The following is a 19,476-nucleotide window of genomic DNA, read 5'->3' as shown; positions in this document are numbered from 1 at the left end:
ATTGGGGCGAGGAGGAAGAAGCGTTAAGTCATGAAAATTCCCAGCTCCACAGATGGTCAGAGGTTAAGGGGACCTGAGAGGTCCCCCTGTCCTGGGGTTAGCAGATGGGCTTCTTCAGAACAGCTAATCCTGACCCTCAGTGGTGGTCACTGAGCAAGGACTTTAGGATAAAGAAGAGGGTGCCGCGATCCATTGGCGGTATGGACCCGGGCATGGCTTGCACCCACATGGTGTGCTGGTGCCTGCTGTCCACACCCTCAGAGGTAAGGTGACTTGACCGAGGGCACTCGACTAGTGGACACCTGGGAGCCAGCTCTCCCCGACCCCTGAGCTAGAGCTCTTTCTAGGTCCTCCATCCCATTCCTCAGGGGTCTTCTGGGGTCCTCCTCTGGTCCCTGCTGGCCATTTCCTTGCCCCCCACCCCCTGAAGGAGGTGACAGGAATGTGGACAGAAACTCTTTTGTTTTAATATTTAAGGGAAATTGAAGGCTACGGAGATTAAGCCACTTGCCCAAAGTCCGGCGTAAAAGAGCCTTTGAAGTAACCTCGAGCTCAGGCTCCTGAGTGTTCTCTGTACAGAACCCTGACCATTAGGCCACACCTTCCAGTGCCTTGGAGGAATCTCAAGTAACAGAAAAAGGTAGGCATGGTGTCTGTGGGGGCCTGGAAACAAACAAACAAACAAACAAACTGCTTTGACTGGTTTCAATGGGAAGTCTCCTGTTTTCCTCTGGTGGCCGGCTGCCCAGGAAGTGCTTCCAAGGTCCTGGTGGCTTTAATAATTGCTATCCCAGGAAGTGCCAGCGAGCTGCCAAGTGGTTATAAGGTGGCACTGAGAGGCTTACTGGGTTATACTGGGTGCGGAGCTGGCGCGCACAGAGGCAGTCCAGAACTGGGAGCGGCTGGGCCTCGTCGCCCAGTGCTCTGCATTGTTTACTGGGCAGAAGTGAAAATTCCTGCTTGGACGGTTCTCCTTTCTGGTGCTTCCACCTCCCTCACCTAGAGAACTGCTCCCCAGGCAAACACATCCCAGTGCTGCCAAAGCTATGCAAATCATCAGGCTCTGTGGCTCAGAGGTGGGAAAGCAGGGGGCTGGGGCCGGCTCCTCCTGTCTACTGTGGACCCGGGTCCTGATAGGCTGTACACATCACTTGGCCTGGCGAGACTCAGTTTCCTCCTCTGTAAAATGGGGTGAATAGCGATGTTTCATCTTCCCAAGGGCAGGGAACTTGCCTTGATGGTCTCCTGAGGTCTCTCCCAGCCTCGTGAGCCAGGATTTCAGGGTGTTTGCTCTCTTCCTGCTTTCTTGCTGGAAGCCTCATGGCCCAGAGGTTGCCAGGGGACAACGAGAACCCAAAGAAGCCTGGAGACACTCCAGCTGGTGGCTCTTCCAACTTGGCACAGAGCTTACCTGTTGGCCCCCCCAACACCTCCAAATGAGGGGTTCTGGAGCTTCCTCCTTGAGCCCTTTCTGCCCTTCCCCTCCCTTCTGTGTCCTTATCTTTTATCTGTGTGCAGAACAAACGAGATAGAGGGAAATGGTGAGAAGAGCTCTTTGATCCTTCCTGCGCCTACCTTTGCATGTGCTGCAGACAGGAACCCGCTTCTAGGAGGGAACAGAAGGTCCTGGTACATGTATTTCAATCAGCTGCATTGAATGGAAAGACTTCTGAGGTGGAAAGAATTTTAGAGGTCCCTTGAAATCCTCCTCTTAATGATGCCATCAAATTGTCCCTTAATTCAAAAACCACTTCAAGGAGCACCTGGGTGGCTCAGTCGGTTAAGCGTCCGACTTCGGCTCAGGCCATGGTCTCCCGGTTTGTGGGTTCGAGCCCCACATCGGGCTCAGTGCTCACAGCTCAGAGCCTGGAGCCTGTTTCAGATTCTGCATCTCCCTCTCTCTCTGACCCTGCCCTGCTCATGCTGTCTCTCTCTCTCTCAGAAGTAAATAAAAACATTTAAAAATGTTTAAAAAAATAAACAAAAACCACTTCGGTCACATCCCTGAAACAAGCAGGCTCTGCCTGAATATTCCTAGCAATGGGGAGCTCTGTCGACGTAGAGCTGTGGTTTGCACGGCGGGACAAATCCACTTTTCACAAAATTCTTTCACATCCTAAGATGAAGTGTGCTTCCTAGCAGCTTTGACATTGACCCTGTCCTGTTCCTAGCTGCTGCAGGCTAAGCCTGGGTCACTTCCATGCCAATATCTGGAGAGGAAGGAAAAGTCCACTGATATTTATTTAAGCGCTTACTATGCACGAGGCCCTCTGCCAAGTGCTTTCCAATGTTCCTTCATTGGATTGTCTTATACATTTTTTATTTTGAAAAACTTCAGACATAGAGAAAAGAGAGAAAGCAGTTAATGAACAGCCATACACCCATCACCTGGATGTAATAATTGGTAACTTCGTGCCGTATTTGTTTCGTCCACTTGTTTCCAAAATCTTTTTTTTTTTTTTTCATTTTCAAAAACTTTTTTATGGTGGACATTTTCAAACACACATGATGATAGAGATGAATACAATGAACCCCATATACTCATTGCCTACTCTTAACAACCGTCAAATTTTTGCCCTTCTTGCTGCTGGAATATTTTCGTATGAATTATAGACATCGCAACATTTCCACCCTGAATATGGCAAGGATCCATCTGTAAAGCAGGACATTTTTCTTCTTCATTATAGTGCCATTATTACACTCCAAATGAGCCTCATATTTAATTCTCATGGCAAGACTACAAAGAAGGCTTTATCTAAAGGCAAGTGTTCCCAGTACCCCTGGACTTCATCCTCTTATAGCTGAAAGTTTGTGCCCTTTTACCAATCTCTCCCTATCCTCCCCACCTCCCTACTTTTCTACTCTCTCATGCTCTGTTTCTATGACTGTGACTTTTAAAAAAATCTTTTTTGAAGTTCCGCGTATAAGTAATACCATGCAGTATTTGTACTTCTCTGACTTTTTTCACTTAGCGTCATGCTACAAGGTCCATCCATGTTGTACCAAATGGCAGAATTTCCTTTTTTCTCATGGCTGAATAATATTCCTCTGTGTGTGTGTGTGTGTGTGTGTGTGTGAATAAACAATATCTTTATTTATCCATTGATGGGCTCTTAGGTTGTATCTGTATCGTGGCTATTGTGAATGATGCTGCAGTAAACATGGGAGTGCAGACAGCTCCTTAATAGTATGTTTTCATTTTCTTTGGATAGATACCCGGAAGTGGGATCGCTAGATCGTATGCAGTAGAGTGTCGTATAGTTGGGTATTCCTTGTGCAATTTGACTGCTTTAATGGACTACCCCCGTGAAGTAGAAAAGTAGATTTCTGGGCTAGAGTATTTTTTTAAAAACAGAATTCCCTAATTAAAAAAACAACTTTAGTGTTTTCTTTTTCATTTTTATTGAGGTAAAAAAAAAGCATATAACATAAAAATTAAACATAAAATGTACCATCTTAACCATTTCTAAGAGTATAATTCAATCTCCCCTGTCTTTTATATATACGGTTGATTTTCTTTAATAATGTTTTAAGTTTATTTACTTATTTTGAGAGAGAGCACACACAAGCAGGGCAGGGGCAGAGGGAGGGGGAGAGAGGATCCCAGGCAGGCTCTGCACTGTCAGAACAGAGCCAATGCGGGGCTCAAACTCACGAACCAGGAGCTGAAATCAAGAGTTGGATGCTTAACTGATCAAGCCACCCAGTCACCCTTACATTTGATTTGTTCAATCCTAAGTGCAGGGCTTTGCATTTATTCCTGTTACATTTTACCTTTCTGGTTTCTGCTTCCTCTTAGAAGGCGCCACAATATTTTCCAATCCTGATTCTATCATCCAGTTTTCTGTATTAATCTCCCTCTCTGCTTTCAATCACTTCTAAATTCAGTCAGGCATCTAGCCTATTTCTTTGCCTAAGCCGTTGATCAAAGGCGAATGCTTGGCTTCTCTGTGTTGGACACTGGATGCAGTGTATTTTTCTTAAATGTATGCTCTACAACTCATGTGGGGCTAGAACTCCTGACCCCGAGATCAAGAGTCATATGCTCGACTGACTGAGCCCGCCAGGCGTCCCGCGCTGTGCCTTGACTGGGAACACTGTATGAATGTAGGAGTTGAGAAATCGAGGCTTTGGTCTTGATTCAAGTTCCCTGAAGCTGTGTGTCCTCTGCAAGGTGCTTCTCCTCTGAGTTTGGACTTCAGTGTCCTTGCAACGCTTCCTTCTGGGTGTCTGTCCCTCTTTGTTTTTCCTGCAAGTGGCTGCCACCTTCCAAAAAGAGAGCCAGGGCTTGGAACTAAGATCATTGAGGTTTCAGCCGTTGGTGGCACCTATGATTTTCTCAGGGCAGAACCAAAGATTTGTTCTGGGAGCAGTTTCTTAGTCATTTGGGTCAAACACATGGTCATTCATCACCTACTGTGTGTTGGGCACCTTTAGGCACTTGAGGTACAAAGATGAATATGATAGAATAATCTGGCCTCTAGAAGCTTGTGACCTCATTAAGGAAACGGACACAGGGACTACTGGGTCTAAAAATGTGATATGTGTGATAAGAGATATAAATAAGAGGTGTGGGAATACAGGGGCGCCTGGGGGGCTTAGTCGGTTAAGCGTCCGACTTTCGCTTAGGTCATGATCTCGCGATTCGTGGGTTCGAGCCCCGCGTCAAGCTCTGTGCTGAATGCCAGCTCAGAGCCTGGAGCCTGTTTCCGTCTGTGACTCCCTCTCTCTCTCTGACCCTCCCCTGCTCACGCTGTCTCTCTCTCTCTCTCCTAGAAATAAATAAAAATAAAAAAAACATTAAAAAAAAAAGAGGTGTGGGAATACAGACAAAATCCCTTATTTTGCTTTGGGTAAGTTTCATGGAGGATGTGACATTTGAGTGTGGCCTTAGAAGATGAGAGTGTATTTTCTAGAGAGAGCAGGGCATAGCATGTGCAAAGTCCCCTAACACAGGAGCAGGCTCTGCCTGACAGAGGAATGGCCCAGGACGTCTGGAACCTAGGTCTACAGCTGGGTAGTGTCTCCCACATAACCGAGCATGATCACCAGCTTTATCTCGTTTGGGTTTTACTATATTCCTGGAAAATGGGTAGAAAGGGAATTATGACCTTATTTTGCCATCGAGAAGGCTGAGGCTCTGGGGCTGTCCACCTTGACCAAACTCACACAGCTTAGGAGTGATGGAGCAAAGGCTTGAACTTCAGTTGTCTGACTTCAAGTCCAGGACTGTTTGCAAGTACGCCCTGCTGCTTCTCCATGGAGCATCACAAAGGGGTAGCAAGTAAGTTCCTGGTGACTGTGGACTGCTCTTTCACATAATATGATCATTGTATTCCCTCTTTTCTCTGTGAAAGAGGAGCACCTTCCTCACTGTGTCAAAAAAATGAATACACTGAGTCCTGGGAATGGTTCACCATCATCTCTCCATCTAGAACATTAGCAATGGAAGCAGAATCAGAACAAGAATCACTTTGGGGAGCTGAGCCTTTACTAAGTGTGGCTCAGCTCAGACACTCTGCCGGAGTGTCATGGGGCCAGTGTCCTGGCCAGCCCAGGCACCTCAGTCCGTTAGCATGGGATTCAAGGAAGATGAGGCAGAGATGTCGGAATCATCCCCTTGATGAGAAGGGGAACTGTCCTTGCCAGGCTCCAAGGGCAGCAGGTGCATCCTCGTGATAAGAACTCTCTTGAGAAGGGCCATGGAAAACCTTCCAGGCAAGAGAAATTGTTAATTTTGTTGCCTGGTGACTTTTAAAATCAATCTCTGAATTTTGCTTGCTCATGTTTTTCATGTTGTAGATCTCATAAACAACACAATAATTGCATTTGCAGAAATCAAAAGCAAAGACCGTTATTAATTGTCCACCAACCTGATGACCTTCACCAACTCAAACTGCCGTGGCTCTCCGCTGTTTCTCTCACTCTGTTATTACCTCCTTCTGGAAACATCTCCTCTTGCCTTCCAGATACCATACTTACCTGGTCTTTCTCTTACTCAAGTGCTCACTTTTTCTCAGTCTCCTTTGCTGGCTTCTCCTCTTCAGGCCGGCCTTGACCCTTTTATTCTTCTTCATCTGGACTTGGTTCCTTGGTAACCTCACTGAGTCCTCTGGCTTTAAATACCACCTTTAAGCCGATAACTACCCAGCTTATTCTTCTGACCTCACACCTTTCCTGAGTCCAAACTCCCTTCTCCACCTCCACTGGGGTATCTAATTGGCATCTCAAACTTAACATGTTCAAAAATGCAGCTTTTGATTTTCTACCACTGGCCTCCCCTTTCTTAAGTCACCTCCGTCTCAGGAAATGACACCACCACTTAAGAAAGCCCAAACCCTGGGGATGAGCACTGGGTGTTATATGGAAACCAACTTGACAATAAACTATTTGTAAAAAAAAAATTATTAAAAAAATAATAAAATTTTAAAAAAGTTCTTATTTCTCTACTATAAATTGAGGTCAATATTTTGAAAAAAAANCACGAACCGCGAGATCATGACCTAAGCGAAAGTCGGACGCTCAACCGACTAAGCCACCCAGGCGCCCCTCAAAATGCTTTCTAAATCCAGACCTTTCTTGCCACCTCCACTGCCCCTGTCCCACCCACCCTGCCGCCCTCTCTCCCCTGGGCCGCCGTGATACCTCTCAATTGGTCTTTCCTACAGGCTCATCCCCGCAGGTTCAAACACCTGCAGTGTGGCTCCTCTACTCAAACCCTCATCACTTCCCATCGTCCTTGGGTGAAAGCTTCAGCTTTCACCATGACCAGTCTGCCAGAGCCACGTCATCTTGCCCCTGGTTACCCCATTCTTCACCCATGCTAGCCTTGTTACTATTCCTCAGCATACAAGCCTGCTCTTGCCTTAGTTAGGTCCTGAGGCTCGTGTCTAGAATGATCTTCCTCAGACCTTTGAAAGGTTGGGTCTTCACTTCATTCGAAGAAACCATGACATCCCCCGAGTGGCCTTCCCGGACCAGCTGCCTAGGAACAGCCTCTGACACACTCTTCTCCCGACAATGCATTATTGCCCGTCACCATAATGATCTCTGAAGGAAGTTATGTATTTGTTTTCTCATTCCTCTTATGTCTCCTCAACTAGAAAAGAAGTCGGGGTCTTGTGTGTGTCTTCTCCAGTGAGGCAGTCAGTGCCTGGAACAATGCCTGGTGCCTGAGTGTACTGAGTAAATGCTTGTCGAGTGAATGAAGTTGCTCTTTTGTCAATTTTAAAATTACTCCTTATTAGGCCAATTTTATGACATCATAAAAGGATTTTTTCTTAAGATAAAAGCTCCTCAAAAAATAAAATACACAACTACCCGATTAGCTAGCATTTCTGCTTTGAGGTGTTTATCCAGAGAAAATGAAGACACTAACTCTAAAAGATGTCTGCACCCCCATGTTCAATGCAGTATTATGTACAATAGCCAAGACATGGAAACAACCTAAGTACCCACTGGCAGATGAATGAGTAGAGAAAATGTAATATATATGTAACAATATATATTGTATATAATAATAAATATAAAAATAATATATATAAAATAGTATATATGATATATAATCAATAATAAAATAATAAACAAATAAGTAAATAAATAAATAATGGAATTTTATTCAGTCATAAAAAAGAATGAAATCTTGCCATTTGTGACAACATGGATGGACCTTGAGGGCATTATGCTAAGTGAAATAAATCAGACAGAGAAAGACAAAGGCCATATCATCTCACTTATTCATGAAATCTAAAAATCAAGCAAAGAAAATCCCAAAAAACAAGGTCATAGATAACAGAGAACAGATTAGTGGTTGCCAGACGTGAAGGGTGAGATAGGTGAAATGGGTAAACGGGGTCAAAACAAAACTTCCAGTTATAAAACAAATAAGTCCTGGGGATGTAGTGGACAGCACACTGACTGTAGTTAATAAAACCGTATTGCATGTTTGAAAGCTGCTAAGAGAGTAGATCTTAAAACTTCTCATCACAAGAAACACGATGTGCATATGGTGATGAATGTTACTTGGTCTTGTGGCGGTGCTCACTATGTTACTCAGGTAACAGTGAATCATGTGGTACACCTGCAATTGACATAATGTTACGTGTCAGTTACACCTCAATTTAAAAAAAAAAGGATAAAAGCAACTTTACCTTTAAGTCTGCCCCTCTATGCACAACTGCTTTCAGTCTGTGGGCCTTTCCTTCCTTTAGCGCCCCTTGCAGATTTTATACATCATCTTAATTGATCTCAAAATCAGGCTGCTATCTAGAGTCACTCCACGTCTCACAGTACGCCTTTCTCAGGACGGCGTCCCTCTTCGCCCTCTGTTCTTGCCTTGCTAGCGTGGCTGCTGGTGCAGAGCCTCGCGACCGTCCAGGAAAGGACATGCTTGCCGATCATCATTTAGAACATAGCAGAGGAAGAGGGCTTAAGTTAAAACTCCAGTGTGTTCTCTTAGATCCCATTCATTCCTACGCCAGGCTTGTGTTGAGACACGGCTGTGTTGGGAACCGCGGTGGCCATTGAGAATGGATGTCATGTCCCCATTTTCAAAACTCATAGACTAGCAGGAGGGAGAAGCACACAGAGAAGCGTGTGCCATGCGGTGGTAGCTAGGGCTCCTGGAGTCCAGAGCAGATGGGGACTAATTCTGCAAAAGGGTGCAGGGCACGAAGGTGTGGAAACAGGACAGGCTTGGTGTATTTGCACCTGAGTTCAGGATACCCGGAAAGGAGTGAGGTGGGATTATAACGGACAGTCACATGGGGACTTATAGGTCGTGCTAAGAAACCGGGACTTCATTCCAAAGATGAAAAGTAGAAGAATTTTCTGATCAAAAGTTCTGAATTCATTCGCTTGTACCTTTTTTTCTTTCATTCAACCGGTACATTTTGAACTCCTGTTATGGACTAAGCTCAGCACTAGGCTCAGAGTGTATGGCATTTAGTAAATAGTCCTTTTCCTTCCTGTTACAGAGCCATGGGGCACAAAGGAAGCATGTTTGGCAGCTCCTGCCATAGAGAGTTATAGGAAAGGGGAACTGTTATTATAGCTAACAGTGGAAGCAAGCCCCTAACAATAGGTATATGTTTAAGCAAATTATGGTCCACAGAATGGAATATTAGGGAACCATTAAAAATGATGTTTGCAAGTATAGGAGAAGGAAAGATTTATGATGCTCCTTAATAGTATTGGGGAAATATAAATGATGTTCACCGGAAAAAGCAGGGTGAAATTTATACAGAGTGGTAAATATCAATGAGGAAAATGAGCACAGAAAACAACCATAACATAGACAAAAATATTAATCACAGCTGCCTCTCAGCAGAGTGATTTTTTTTTGCTACTTTGTACTTTTTCTGCCCCACATATTTTTCTCTCTTGAGCACACATTTACGTATTCTACCCAACATTTGATATAGAAGAGAAGAGACAAGCAAACAGGAAATGAAAGCTGGAGGGGAGAAAACCAGAACAGACACCTGTCTTTGTGGAATGACTTGGGTGGCATCGCCCCAGCAAGGCCGGGCTAGTGCGGGGACCTTGTGCCTTAGGGCAGCCCCATTCAGACCCATAGCTGGACATTCCTTGCTTAGTCACGAAAGCATATACCATAGATCTGTGCGTGGGAGCAGACGTCTCTGGGATGGCAATTTCAGTCCCAGTTGACTCTGTGTGACCCCCGACAAGTCAGTCTTCCTGGTCGTCCACCTCCCTGGAGGACATTTTCCAAAGTTGTCTCCAGGAAACAGGATACGTGGAGGCTCCTGACCGGAGGGGAAGCGGGTGTTCTTTTTCAAGATATAGACACACCCTTCCCAACATCCCCATTCCCCACTAAACTTCCATCTGTTCTAATTCTGCTAGCAGTTCATATTTTCATTTTTATGTCTTTCAGGAAATGATCGAAATGGCCTAGATTTCAACAGGCAGGTAAGGATTTTCAGAAGAAAACCTTTATAAATTTGGGGGAGGGTGACACTTATACTTCATCAAATGCAGGAGATACAAAGATTACGTCAAGTTTGATGGTGTTTATTTATGGACTCGTGGACTCAGTAGCTTTCAGGCTTAGAAGGGTCCTATAAAGAGCCTTTTTGTGCACCCCTCCCTCAATCCACAACCCAACGTTGGGGTCTCCTCTTCGCTATCCTCTCAATAGAGTGCTGACAAGTGGAGACACTTATTGAGGAATAAGCACATGTCTGATGTGGTGCGGAAGCAAGATGGCGGCTCTCTCTGTCACAGCTTGACCCGAGTTGACTCTTGGGCGAGTGTGTGCGTGTGGACCAACTGTGCAGAGAGGAATTCATGGAGGTACAAAAGATGGATTGAGAGGAGAAGAGAAGGAACCGAACAGGTGGAACAGAACCAAAGAGCCTGGACAGACTATCTAGCCTGACTCAGTGGGCGATGTAGGCAAAAGCTTGGTGCCTTTAAAGAAAACCAAGTCGTGCGAGGTTGGAGTTAGTTGTGGGGAGGAGTGGGCCTTCAGGGGTGGGAAGGTGGTGTTGGACAGACTGCAGGATGGATGACTGTGGTGCGTAAAAGGAAAGATGGAGCTGAGGGAGAGGACTTTCCCCTTGAGATCAGGGGCTGGTGGAGAGACTAGGGGAGACAGCCAGGACAAGGCGTGATGTCAGAGCAGATGTGGGACGGGATGGTGGGGAGAGGGAAGCTAAGGTGGGGTCTGAGTTTCCTCAGCTGAAAAATTAGTTTATTCTGGGGTACCTTGGTGGCTCAGTCGGTTAAGCATCTGACTTTGGCTCCGGTTGTGATCACATGGTTCATGGGTTCAAGCCACTAGTCAAGCTGGGCTCCTTGCTGATGGTGGAGACCCAGCTTGGGATTCTCGCTCTCTCCTCTCTCTCTCTGCCCTCCCCCAGTCATACTTTTTTCTGTCTCTCTCTCAAAATAAATAAACTTAAAAAAATTAATTTATTCTGTTTGCTGCGGGGGTGGGGGGCGGTGTGCATGTATACTATGCCAGGTGTGGGAATACAAATAAAATTAAGACATGGTCTCTGCCCTGGAGGACCTTATTTATAGTCTAGGTTGGGGAGTGGAAGAGAGAGATAGAAGGAGAGGGAGAGGGAGGAGCAGAGAGAGACTCCTAAGGGAAAAATTATACACTTGCAGCCCTGGTTTACTAGAAGTATGTAGAAGGTGTGTCAACCAGAAATACAGATTTCATTCTTCCTGGGAGCTCAGGGCAGGCTTTATGGAGAAGGTGATATCTGAATCTGGCTCTAAAGAGTGATTAGGAGTTTGTCCGGCTGAGAAGAGTGGGTTGGAAGGGAAGACAATCCCAGTATGGGGGTGCTTTGGATAACCACAGGGTCCCTCCTGCTCTGATGTTCCCTGTCCAAGTTTAGGTGGCAGTCTGGGGTGGGGCTGGAGAGCCGACTCGGGCATACGTTCTACTTTACCTACAGCGTGATTTGAAGTCACTACTAATGTTTTCTGAAGGGCTGGGTACTTTCTGGGTGCATCCCTCATGGTCAGAGGGAAGAATAATCTGGAGTCCTCAGCCCAAACCTGTTAGGCAGTCACTTTTGTTCATTTTGTTTGCTGGAGAAGTTTGCTAACTACTCTCTGTACGTGAGGCCTGGAACAGAAAGAGGCTTCAGTTAAAGAGACCGCCTCAAGGAAGGACTTGCCGCCAACATAGTCTATTAAACACCAAAACAGCCACCAAGGGAAGGAGACGGTGGAATCAGCTTCTCACCCAAGATCTTTAAATGCAAGACTGATTCTTCTCCAAGGGATAGTTTTACCAGGTTTGCTTTAAGGGCGGGAGAATGGAGGAGATTCCCAAGGATTCTGTGATCCCGAAGGAGAGAACTAAGCAGGTTGGGATGTGACGTGTGCCCTGTGTTTTCCTCCCTGAGGACTCAGGATGGCGGCCTGGGGCCCACCTCTCACTGCCCAATCCTCTTAGAGAAGATGCATGGGAGGAACCTGTTCTATGCCGAGAGTTGACCACACCAGCCCAGTTTGGAGGTGGCCTGCTCCACAGGCCTAGTGGGTCCGGCTGCCTTTGTGATCTTTTAGAAGCTTGAGAAACCCTGGTGCTTGGGACAAGGCTGGGAGACAGCTCCTCTGGCCCTAGGCAGCCTGCAGAGAGGCCCCTGGCCCTTTGAACATCTTCTGGGGTGTTGTCAGGAAGTTTGCAGGCTTCTGCCAGGAGTGGGCCTCACCTGGGTTTCCTTTGCTTAGATGAGCCCCACGGGGTGGGTTGTTCCCTCCCGCCCCTGGAAAGTGTTTCTGGATTTCTCATTACTGACAAGAACAGACATGACATATCTTTCCTTTCAAGAAAGGGGGAATTTTGGAGAAAGAGGCTCAGCCTGGTCACACTCCTTTCCACGCTCATGCTCGAGCTCTCTGCTCACGAGCATACACATCCGTGCCCCCCGCAAGGCTCCTCCTCATTGCTACCTGTCGCTCTGTCCCTCGATGCCCTCCGGTACTCACACCCACAGGCTCCCCTTCACACCAGCTCGCCTGCAGGCCTCCAGGTGGGCGCCCAGGAATTCCAGGCCACTGCGCCGACAGTCATGCCCCCACGCTTCCCCAGGAGGGGAGTAAACCAACACCCAAGTTCGACGCAAGGCACTTGGGGCTCCTTATCTCATTTGATTCTCACTATAAATAAGTGTTACCATCCCCAGCAGACAGGAGAGCAAGGTGCCTCTCAGGCACCCTCCCCCCCTTTTTTGTTTTGCAAAGGATTTGGGAGATTAGATAATTTGCCGAAGGTCACATGACTGACCAGCTGGCAGAGGCAGGACTTGAACTCCCATCTCTTGCACTCCGGAACCCATTTTTCCCCTGACGCCTTGCTGCACCCGCCCCGACAGTGTCTCTCCTCTCCCGGCACCCACACTGTCTGTCCTCAGGGAGAGGCCTGGCAGCCAGAGGCTGAGCGTGACCTCACGGTGACTAACTGGGAGGAAATGGCTGGCAGAGGGCGTGGGGAGGGGAAGAAAGAGTGGTTGTGGAGGAGGAGCGGCCGGTTCGGGACAGAGAAGGGCTGGGCGGACATAGCAGAGCGAAGGATGAGCCACTGCCCCTGGCGAGGCCCGGCTGGAAAGCCTCAAGCCCGCTGCTGCGGTCGGGAGCTGCATGCGGGTACCGGCCAGACCGTGGTCCTGTCGCTGCGTGAGCAAGGGACGTTGGCTCATCAGGAAGTTCTGCGCTGAATCTGTTAACTTCCTGGTCCCGGGAGAGCAGCCTGAGCCTGTTTGGGGATACCTGTGGGAAGACCTGGGGACGCAGAGGCAAGGCCACCCTGAAGTCCCTAGGGAAGACAGAAGAGGGTAGAGAGGAAAGAGGTGAAGGCCAGATTCCCCAGACAGGAAGCCGGACATCCGGGTGCCCATGCCACGTGTTGCCCTTGTACAAACCTCTCCATCTTTCCGGGCCCCGGTTTCCTCGAGGATGAGATGAAGAAGTGTACACGAGGTGATCTCTCAGGCTCCCGCAGTCTGTCTGTTATGTTCCCTCATTTTTCCCATGCCCTGTCCTGACTGGTTGGTTTGACTTCCAATCTACTTTCACTTTTTCCTTTGAAGAGAAATAGGGAGGAGGGTGTCCATCTCTTCACCCTGAGCTGTAGAGAGGGGGGTGGGGAGGCCGGGAGAAATAAGTCCCATGCAGTCTTTCTAGTCTTCGTGATTCCGTGTGATCCAGTGAGAAGAATCATTGGAAATTGAGGGGCAGAGGCAGCCTGGATCTGCGGCCGATCGTTCATGCTTTCAATAATCAGTCATTCCTAAGCGTTAGCGAGAGGGTGTCATGAGTGAGAAGATAAATGGCAGAACTATTCAGTGAGCTCCGTGAGCTCCTGGATGCCGCCTGAACACCATGCCAAAAGCATGGTCTCTGAAACGGGTGACCCAGGGAAGAGTAGGGGGTTTGACTGGCAGAGAAGGGCTGCAAGAATATTCCAGGCATAGGAGACGGTGAGTGTGAGGGCTCACTTGAAAATAGGCCTGGCTTCAGGGCAAGTGTGAGAAGATCGGCCTGGGCTGAGATGGTGGGCAGTGAAGCCAGGGCCATGGGTCAGGCCAGGCTGGGAAGAACTTTGAATGCACAGCAAGGTATTTTCTCCTGTGGGCAGTAGGGAACCATTAGGTGTTTTCCAGCATGACTAGTTTCATTTAATGGAAGGGCATTAGAGGGGGTGTGGGTGAGGAGGGAAGAAAGGATGAAGGGGAGGCCAGATGGAATGCTGCTCTTGTAGGAAGAAGTGGACAAAGCTAAGGAGAGGGATTATGGCAAAGAGGTCAAGCACACGGACACAGAATCAGACTGCCTGGGTTAGAGTCCTGGCTGTGTGGCCCTGGGCAAATTCTTTACCTTTGGGACACTTGGGTGGCTCAGTTGGTTAAGCATCAGACTTTGGCTCAGGTCATGAGCTCAGGGTTTGTGAATTTTAGCCCCATATAGGGCTCTGCACTGACAACGCAGAGCCTGCTTGGGATTCTCTCTCTGCCCCTTCTGTGCATTCTCTCTCTCTCTTCCTCTCTTTCTCTCTCCTGGAGGGGCGCCTGGGGGGCTCAGTCGGTTAAGTGTCAGACTTCAGCTCAGGTCATGATCTCACAGTTTGTGAATTTGAGTNAAGCATCAGACTGGCTCGAGTCCCAAGCTCACGGCTTGTGAGCCCTGTGTCAGGCTCTGTGCTGACAGCTCGGAGCCTGCTTCGGATTCTGTGTCCCTCTCTCTCTGTGCTACTCCCCCATCCACGCTCTATTTATCTCAATAAACATTTTAAAAGGTTATAAAATCAGCAAAATTCAGCCTAAGGGAAGGTCTGTGAGGGTCCAGAAGGACGGAGAGGCTTCTCCAGGGAGGCCCATGAGGGGAGCACAGAGGAGGCCGGGCCAGGCTCTCAGGCAGCGACAGCACGGAAGCCGTCTCCCCTGGGCACTCGGGCAGTGGTCGCCGGAGAACAGGTGCATAGCCGCCGAGCACTAGGGGAGGAGCTGACTGATCAAGTTCGACCTTTTCATACCACAGACCTGCACTCAGCTGGGTGCTAAGGGGTCGGAGGGGACTAGAACATAGGCCCTGCCCACAGCAGCTCCAAAGCAGTGGGGCAGAAACTGCAGCCAAAGAGGGTGCGGAGGAGAGGGAGGTCCCCCGCATGTAGTAATAATGCCGATGGGGCTGGTTCTGCAAGTCTCAGAAAGCCAGGCAGGCACATAGGGCAGGCAGACGTAAGGGGCCTGGGGAGCCGGAGGGAGGCTCCAAGATTTCCCTGCAAGACCTCAGGGGATGGGAGTTAAGGACGGTAAGCCCATCATCCTCTGACACTTGTTTCCCTCTGTGGCAGTGCCCAGCTCTGGTCCCATGCTTCCAAGTGGGGACAGGATTTGGGGGGCATGACGGGGAGGGGGGCAGGCTAAGAGAGGAAAGCACCTGAGGAGTCGGCAAACCTCCTTTTGCTCAACCCCAGGCAGTACGGTTGAGTTTACTTAATTNGAGGAGGGAAGAAAGGATGAAGGGGAGGCCAGATGGAATGCTGCTCTTGTAGGAAGAAGTGGACAAAGCTAAGGAGAGGGATTATGGCAAAGAGGTCAAGCACACGGACACAGAATCAGACTGCCTGGGTTAGAGTCCTGGCTGTGTGGCCCTGGGCAAATTCTTTACCTTTGGGACACTTGGGTGGCTCAGTTGGTTAAGCATCAGACTTTGGCTCAGGTCATGAGCTCAGGGTTTGTGAATTTTAGCCCCATATAGGGCTCTGCACTGACAACGCAGAGCCTGCTTGGGATTCTCTCTCTGCCCCTTCTGTGCATTCTCTCTCTCTCTTCCTCTCTTTCTCTCTCCTGGAGGGGCGCCTGGGGGGCTCAGTCGGTTAAGTGTCAGACTTCAGCTCAGGTCATGATCTCACAGTTTGTGAATTTGAGTCCCACATTGGGCTCTCTGCTGTCAGCACAGAGCCTGCTTCAGACGCCCTGTCCCCTCCTCCCTCTGGCCCTCTCCCATGGGTGTTCTCTCTCTCTCTCTCTCTCCCCACAAAATAAATAAAAACATTTTTAAAAATCAATATCCTCTTCTGGAAAATGGGGAGAATAATGGTACCTATCTCACAAGGTTGTTGTGAGGGTTAAATGAGAGTGTACGTGCCTTTTTGATAAATGTCTAGAACATATACACTGTATAGGTATTTGCTATTCTTATGATTATGTTAGTATTGGTGACCAAGTTCAAGAGTGAGCTCTGATAGAAGATCAAGAGGATTTTGGCAATAGGTCGGACATGGACAGCAAGGACATGGGAAGCATCCAGCATGGTTCTCAGATCCCTAGCTTGGGGTGCGAGGCACTAGAGGGACTGCGAGCAGAGATCAAGGAGCCGGGAGCGGGGGAAGGTGTGTCCAGATGATGAGAGGAGGAGGAAGGGCAGATAATGGCTAGAGGTACCATTACACACTGAGAAATTGGGGTCTGGAGCCGGGGGGACAGGTCAGGACACATATCAGGGAGTCACCATGGAATCGTGTTAGCTGAAACGGTAGGAGGCAGTGAGGTCCCCTGCACCGCATGCAGAATGGTATGGGGACCCTGGAAAGACCTGCAGAGGAAACATGTGAGAGATCAGAGGAGTGGGTGCCTATGGATGAGACAAAGAAGGAATGGTCAAAGGGACAGGAGGAGAGCCACACCCACAAAGGAGAGGTTTACACGACAGTGGAGACGGGCGCTGGCATCTGTAGAACCCAAAGCCTGGAAACAGGTCCTAGTTCGGCAGTGAGAAGAACAGAGATGGCCTTATCGTGGTGTCCGTGGTAAGAGCCGATGCCAGATTGCTGTAGCTGGGGGACAAGTCGGAGTGAAGGAAACGAAGGAAACATGGATGTGAGGTGACGAAGGGGTGAGTGTTGGCCTAAAATGGAGGCGGTGTGAAGAGAAGTCTTGGGGCTGATGGAGATCTCGGCAGGTGTGGGCCTGGGGAGGGATAGGAGATGCCATCAGCGTAGGTGACAGAAAAGAGAGAATATGGACAGAGGGCAGAACCAACTAGAAGGTGCTTCCCAGAAGACAAAGACTCTTCTGAGAGAGTAGTGAGGCTGGGTGCCCTGTCAGTGAGTTCAGGAGCCCGGAGGACCCCACTTCCATTCCCTGCTCTTTGGACCAACAGCTAGCTTCAGAAGGACGTCGGGAAGTAGAACTGGCTTCGGGGGGCTGGAGAGTCCTCAGTGGCTGGGGCCCACCTAGGAAACCTCAAGCTGTTCTGTCCTGGTGACGTCTGAGTCCCTCATGCCCTGGGCCAGGACTTTCCGCCAGTCAGATCAGAGCGATGTCTCCATGAATGTTGTTGAGTGCCATCTTGCTAGAAGACTCCAAAAGGTCTCCGAGGCCAGAAGGTACCTGAAGCAAGTTGGCAGGTATCGTTGTCCTAAGTTTCCTAAGCTTTCTGCCCCCAAAGTGGAGAATCCGTGACTCAGGGTTTTCTCTGAGTCCTAGATGTGACGGCTTTCTCAGCTCAGGGCACCAATCTATCTATGACTGCCCCATGCCAGCCAGCCCAGAGCAGTAACCCCAGTGTGCCCCCAGAGGGCATTGAGTTTTAGGTTGGATGGGATTTTCCTTCACTGTTTTCTTGAACGTGAGCTACTATGGTTCACTGGTATATGTTGATTTGTCGTGTTCAAGTGGCTCAATAGGGCATCTTCTGTAAAATCAAAACTCAGGGGCACCCGGGTGGCTCAGTCGATGAAGCATCAGACTGGCTCGAGTCCCAAGCTCACGGCTTGTGAGCCCTGTGTCAGGCTCTGTGCTGACAGCTCGGAGCCTGCTTCGGATTCTGTGTCCCTCTCTCTCTGTGCTACTCCCCCATCCACGCTCTATTTATCTCAATAAACATTTTAAAAGGTTATAAAATCAGCAAAATTCAGCCTAAGGGAAGGTCTGTGAGGGTCCAGAAGGACGGAGAGGCTTCTCCAGGGAGGCCCATGAGGGGAGCACAGAGGAGGCCGGGCCAGGCTCTCAGGCAGCGACAGCACGGAAGCCGTCTCCCCTGGGCACTCGGGCAGTGGTCGCCGGAGAACAGGTGCATAGCCGCCGAGCACTAGGGGAGGAGCTGACTGATCAAGTTCGACCTTTTCATACCACAGACCTGCACTCAGCTGGGTGCTAAGGGGTCGGAGGGGACTAGAACATAGGCCCTGCCCACAGCAGCTCCAAAGCAGTGGGGCAGAAACTGCAGCCAAAGAGGGTGCGGAGGAGAGGGAGGTCCCCCGCATGTAGTAATAATGCCGATGGGGCTGGTTCTGCAAGTCTCAGAAAGCCAGGCAGGCACATAGGGCAGGCAGACGTAAGGGGCCTGGGGAGCCGGAGGGAGGCTCCAAGATTTCCCTGCAAGACCTCAGGGGATGGGAGTTAAGGACGGTAAGCCCATCATCCTCTGACACTTGTTTCCCTCTGTGGCAGTGCCCAGCTCTGGTCCCATGCTTCCAAGTGGGGACAGGATTTGGGGGGCATGACGGGGAGGGGGGCAGGCTAAGAGAGGAAAGCACCTGAGGAGTCGGCAAACCTCCTTTTGCTCAACCCCAGGCAGTACGGTTGAGTTTACTTAATTAAAAAATTTTTTTTTTTTTTTTACAAATAGTTTATTGTCAAATTAGTTTCCACATAACACTCAGTGCCCATCCCCACAAGTGTCCTCCTCCGTGCCCATCCCCCCTCCCCCCCCCCAAAATTTTTTTAATGTTTATTTATTTTTGAGAGAGAAAGAGAAAGAGCACCAGCAGAGGAGGGGCAGAGACAGAGGGAGACATAGAATCCGAAGCAGGCTCCAGGCTCTGAGCTGTCAGCACAGAGCCCGTCACAGGGCTCAAACCCACAAACCGAGAGATCATGACCTGAGCCCAAGTCAGATGCTTAACCGACTGAGCCACCCAGGCGGCCTGTAAGGTTGGGTTTAAAGTGTTGATACATAACATCCCTCCGTTTTTTCCCTCTGAGGTACCAAAGCAATTGAAAAATAGATACCGGAGCCTGTAGAACCGTGGTTGGGGACATGGTTTTGCTGCAAGGCCACCAGGGACTTTCAAAGACCCCACTCCAGAATTAAATACAAGCCGCAGGCATAGGTAGAGGTGGTGGAGAACAAACCTTATAGTACCCTTCTAGCCAACAGACAGGTCTGAAAAGAGGGACCAGAAGGGACTAAGCCCCCCCTCCAGCTTCCTTCTAAAACTTGTTCTTAGGGGGCACCTGGGTGGCTCAGTCAGTTAAGCGTCCAACTTCAGCTCAGGTTATGATCTTGCGGTTTGTGAGTTTAAGCTCAGAGCCTGGAGCCTGCTTCGGATTCTGTGTCTCCCTCTCTCTCTGCCCCTCCCCTGCTCAGCTCTGTCTGTCTGTCTGTCTGTCTGTCTCTCTATCGAAAATAAACATTAATGGGGCGCCTGGGTAGCTTAGTCGGTTAAGCGTCCAACTTTCCCTTAGGTCATGATCTCGCGGT

General features: G+C 49.0%; 1 protein-coding gene across 1 annotated transcript in view; it reads left to right on the top strand.

Moving 5' to 3' along the window:
• Positions 1–200: 200 nt before the first annotated feature.
• POU2F3 (POU class 2 homeobox 3) overlaps positions 201–19,476 on the top strand; it is a 61,003-nt gene continuing 41,727 nt past the window's right edge. The window contains exon 1 of the mRNA XM_077777776.1: positions 201–263. Coding sequence (XP_077633902.1) covers positions 201–263 — 63 coding nt within the window. The remainder of the gene's footprint in view (positions 264–19,476) is intronic.

Source organism: Crocuta crocuta, unplaced genomic scaffold (genome assembly GCF_008692635.1).
Source record: "Crocuta crocuta isolate KB4526 unplaced genomic scaffold, BGI_CrCroc_1.0 scaffold271, whole genome shotgun sequence".
NCBI lineage: Eukaryota > Metazoa > Chordata > Mammalia > Carnivora > Hyaenidae > Crocuta > Crocuta crocuta.
This window is presented reverse-complemented; position numbering and strand designations above follow the sequence as displayed.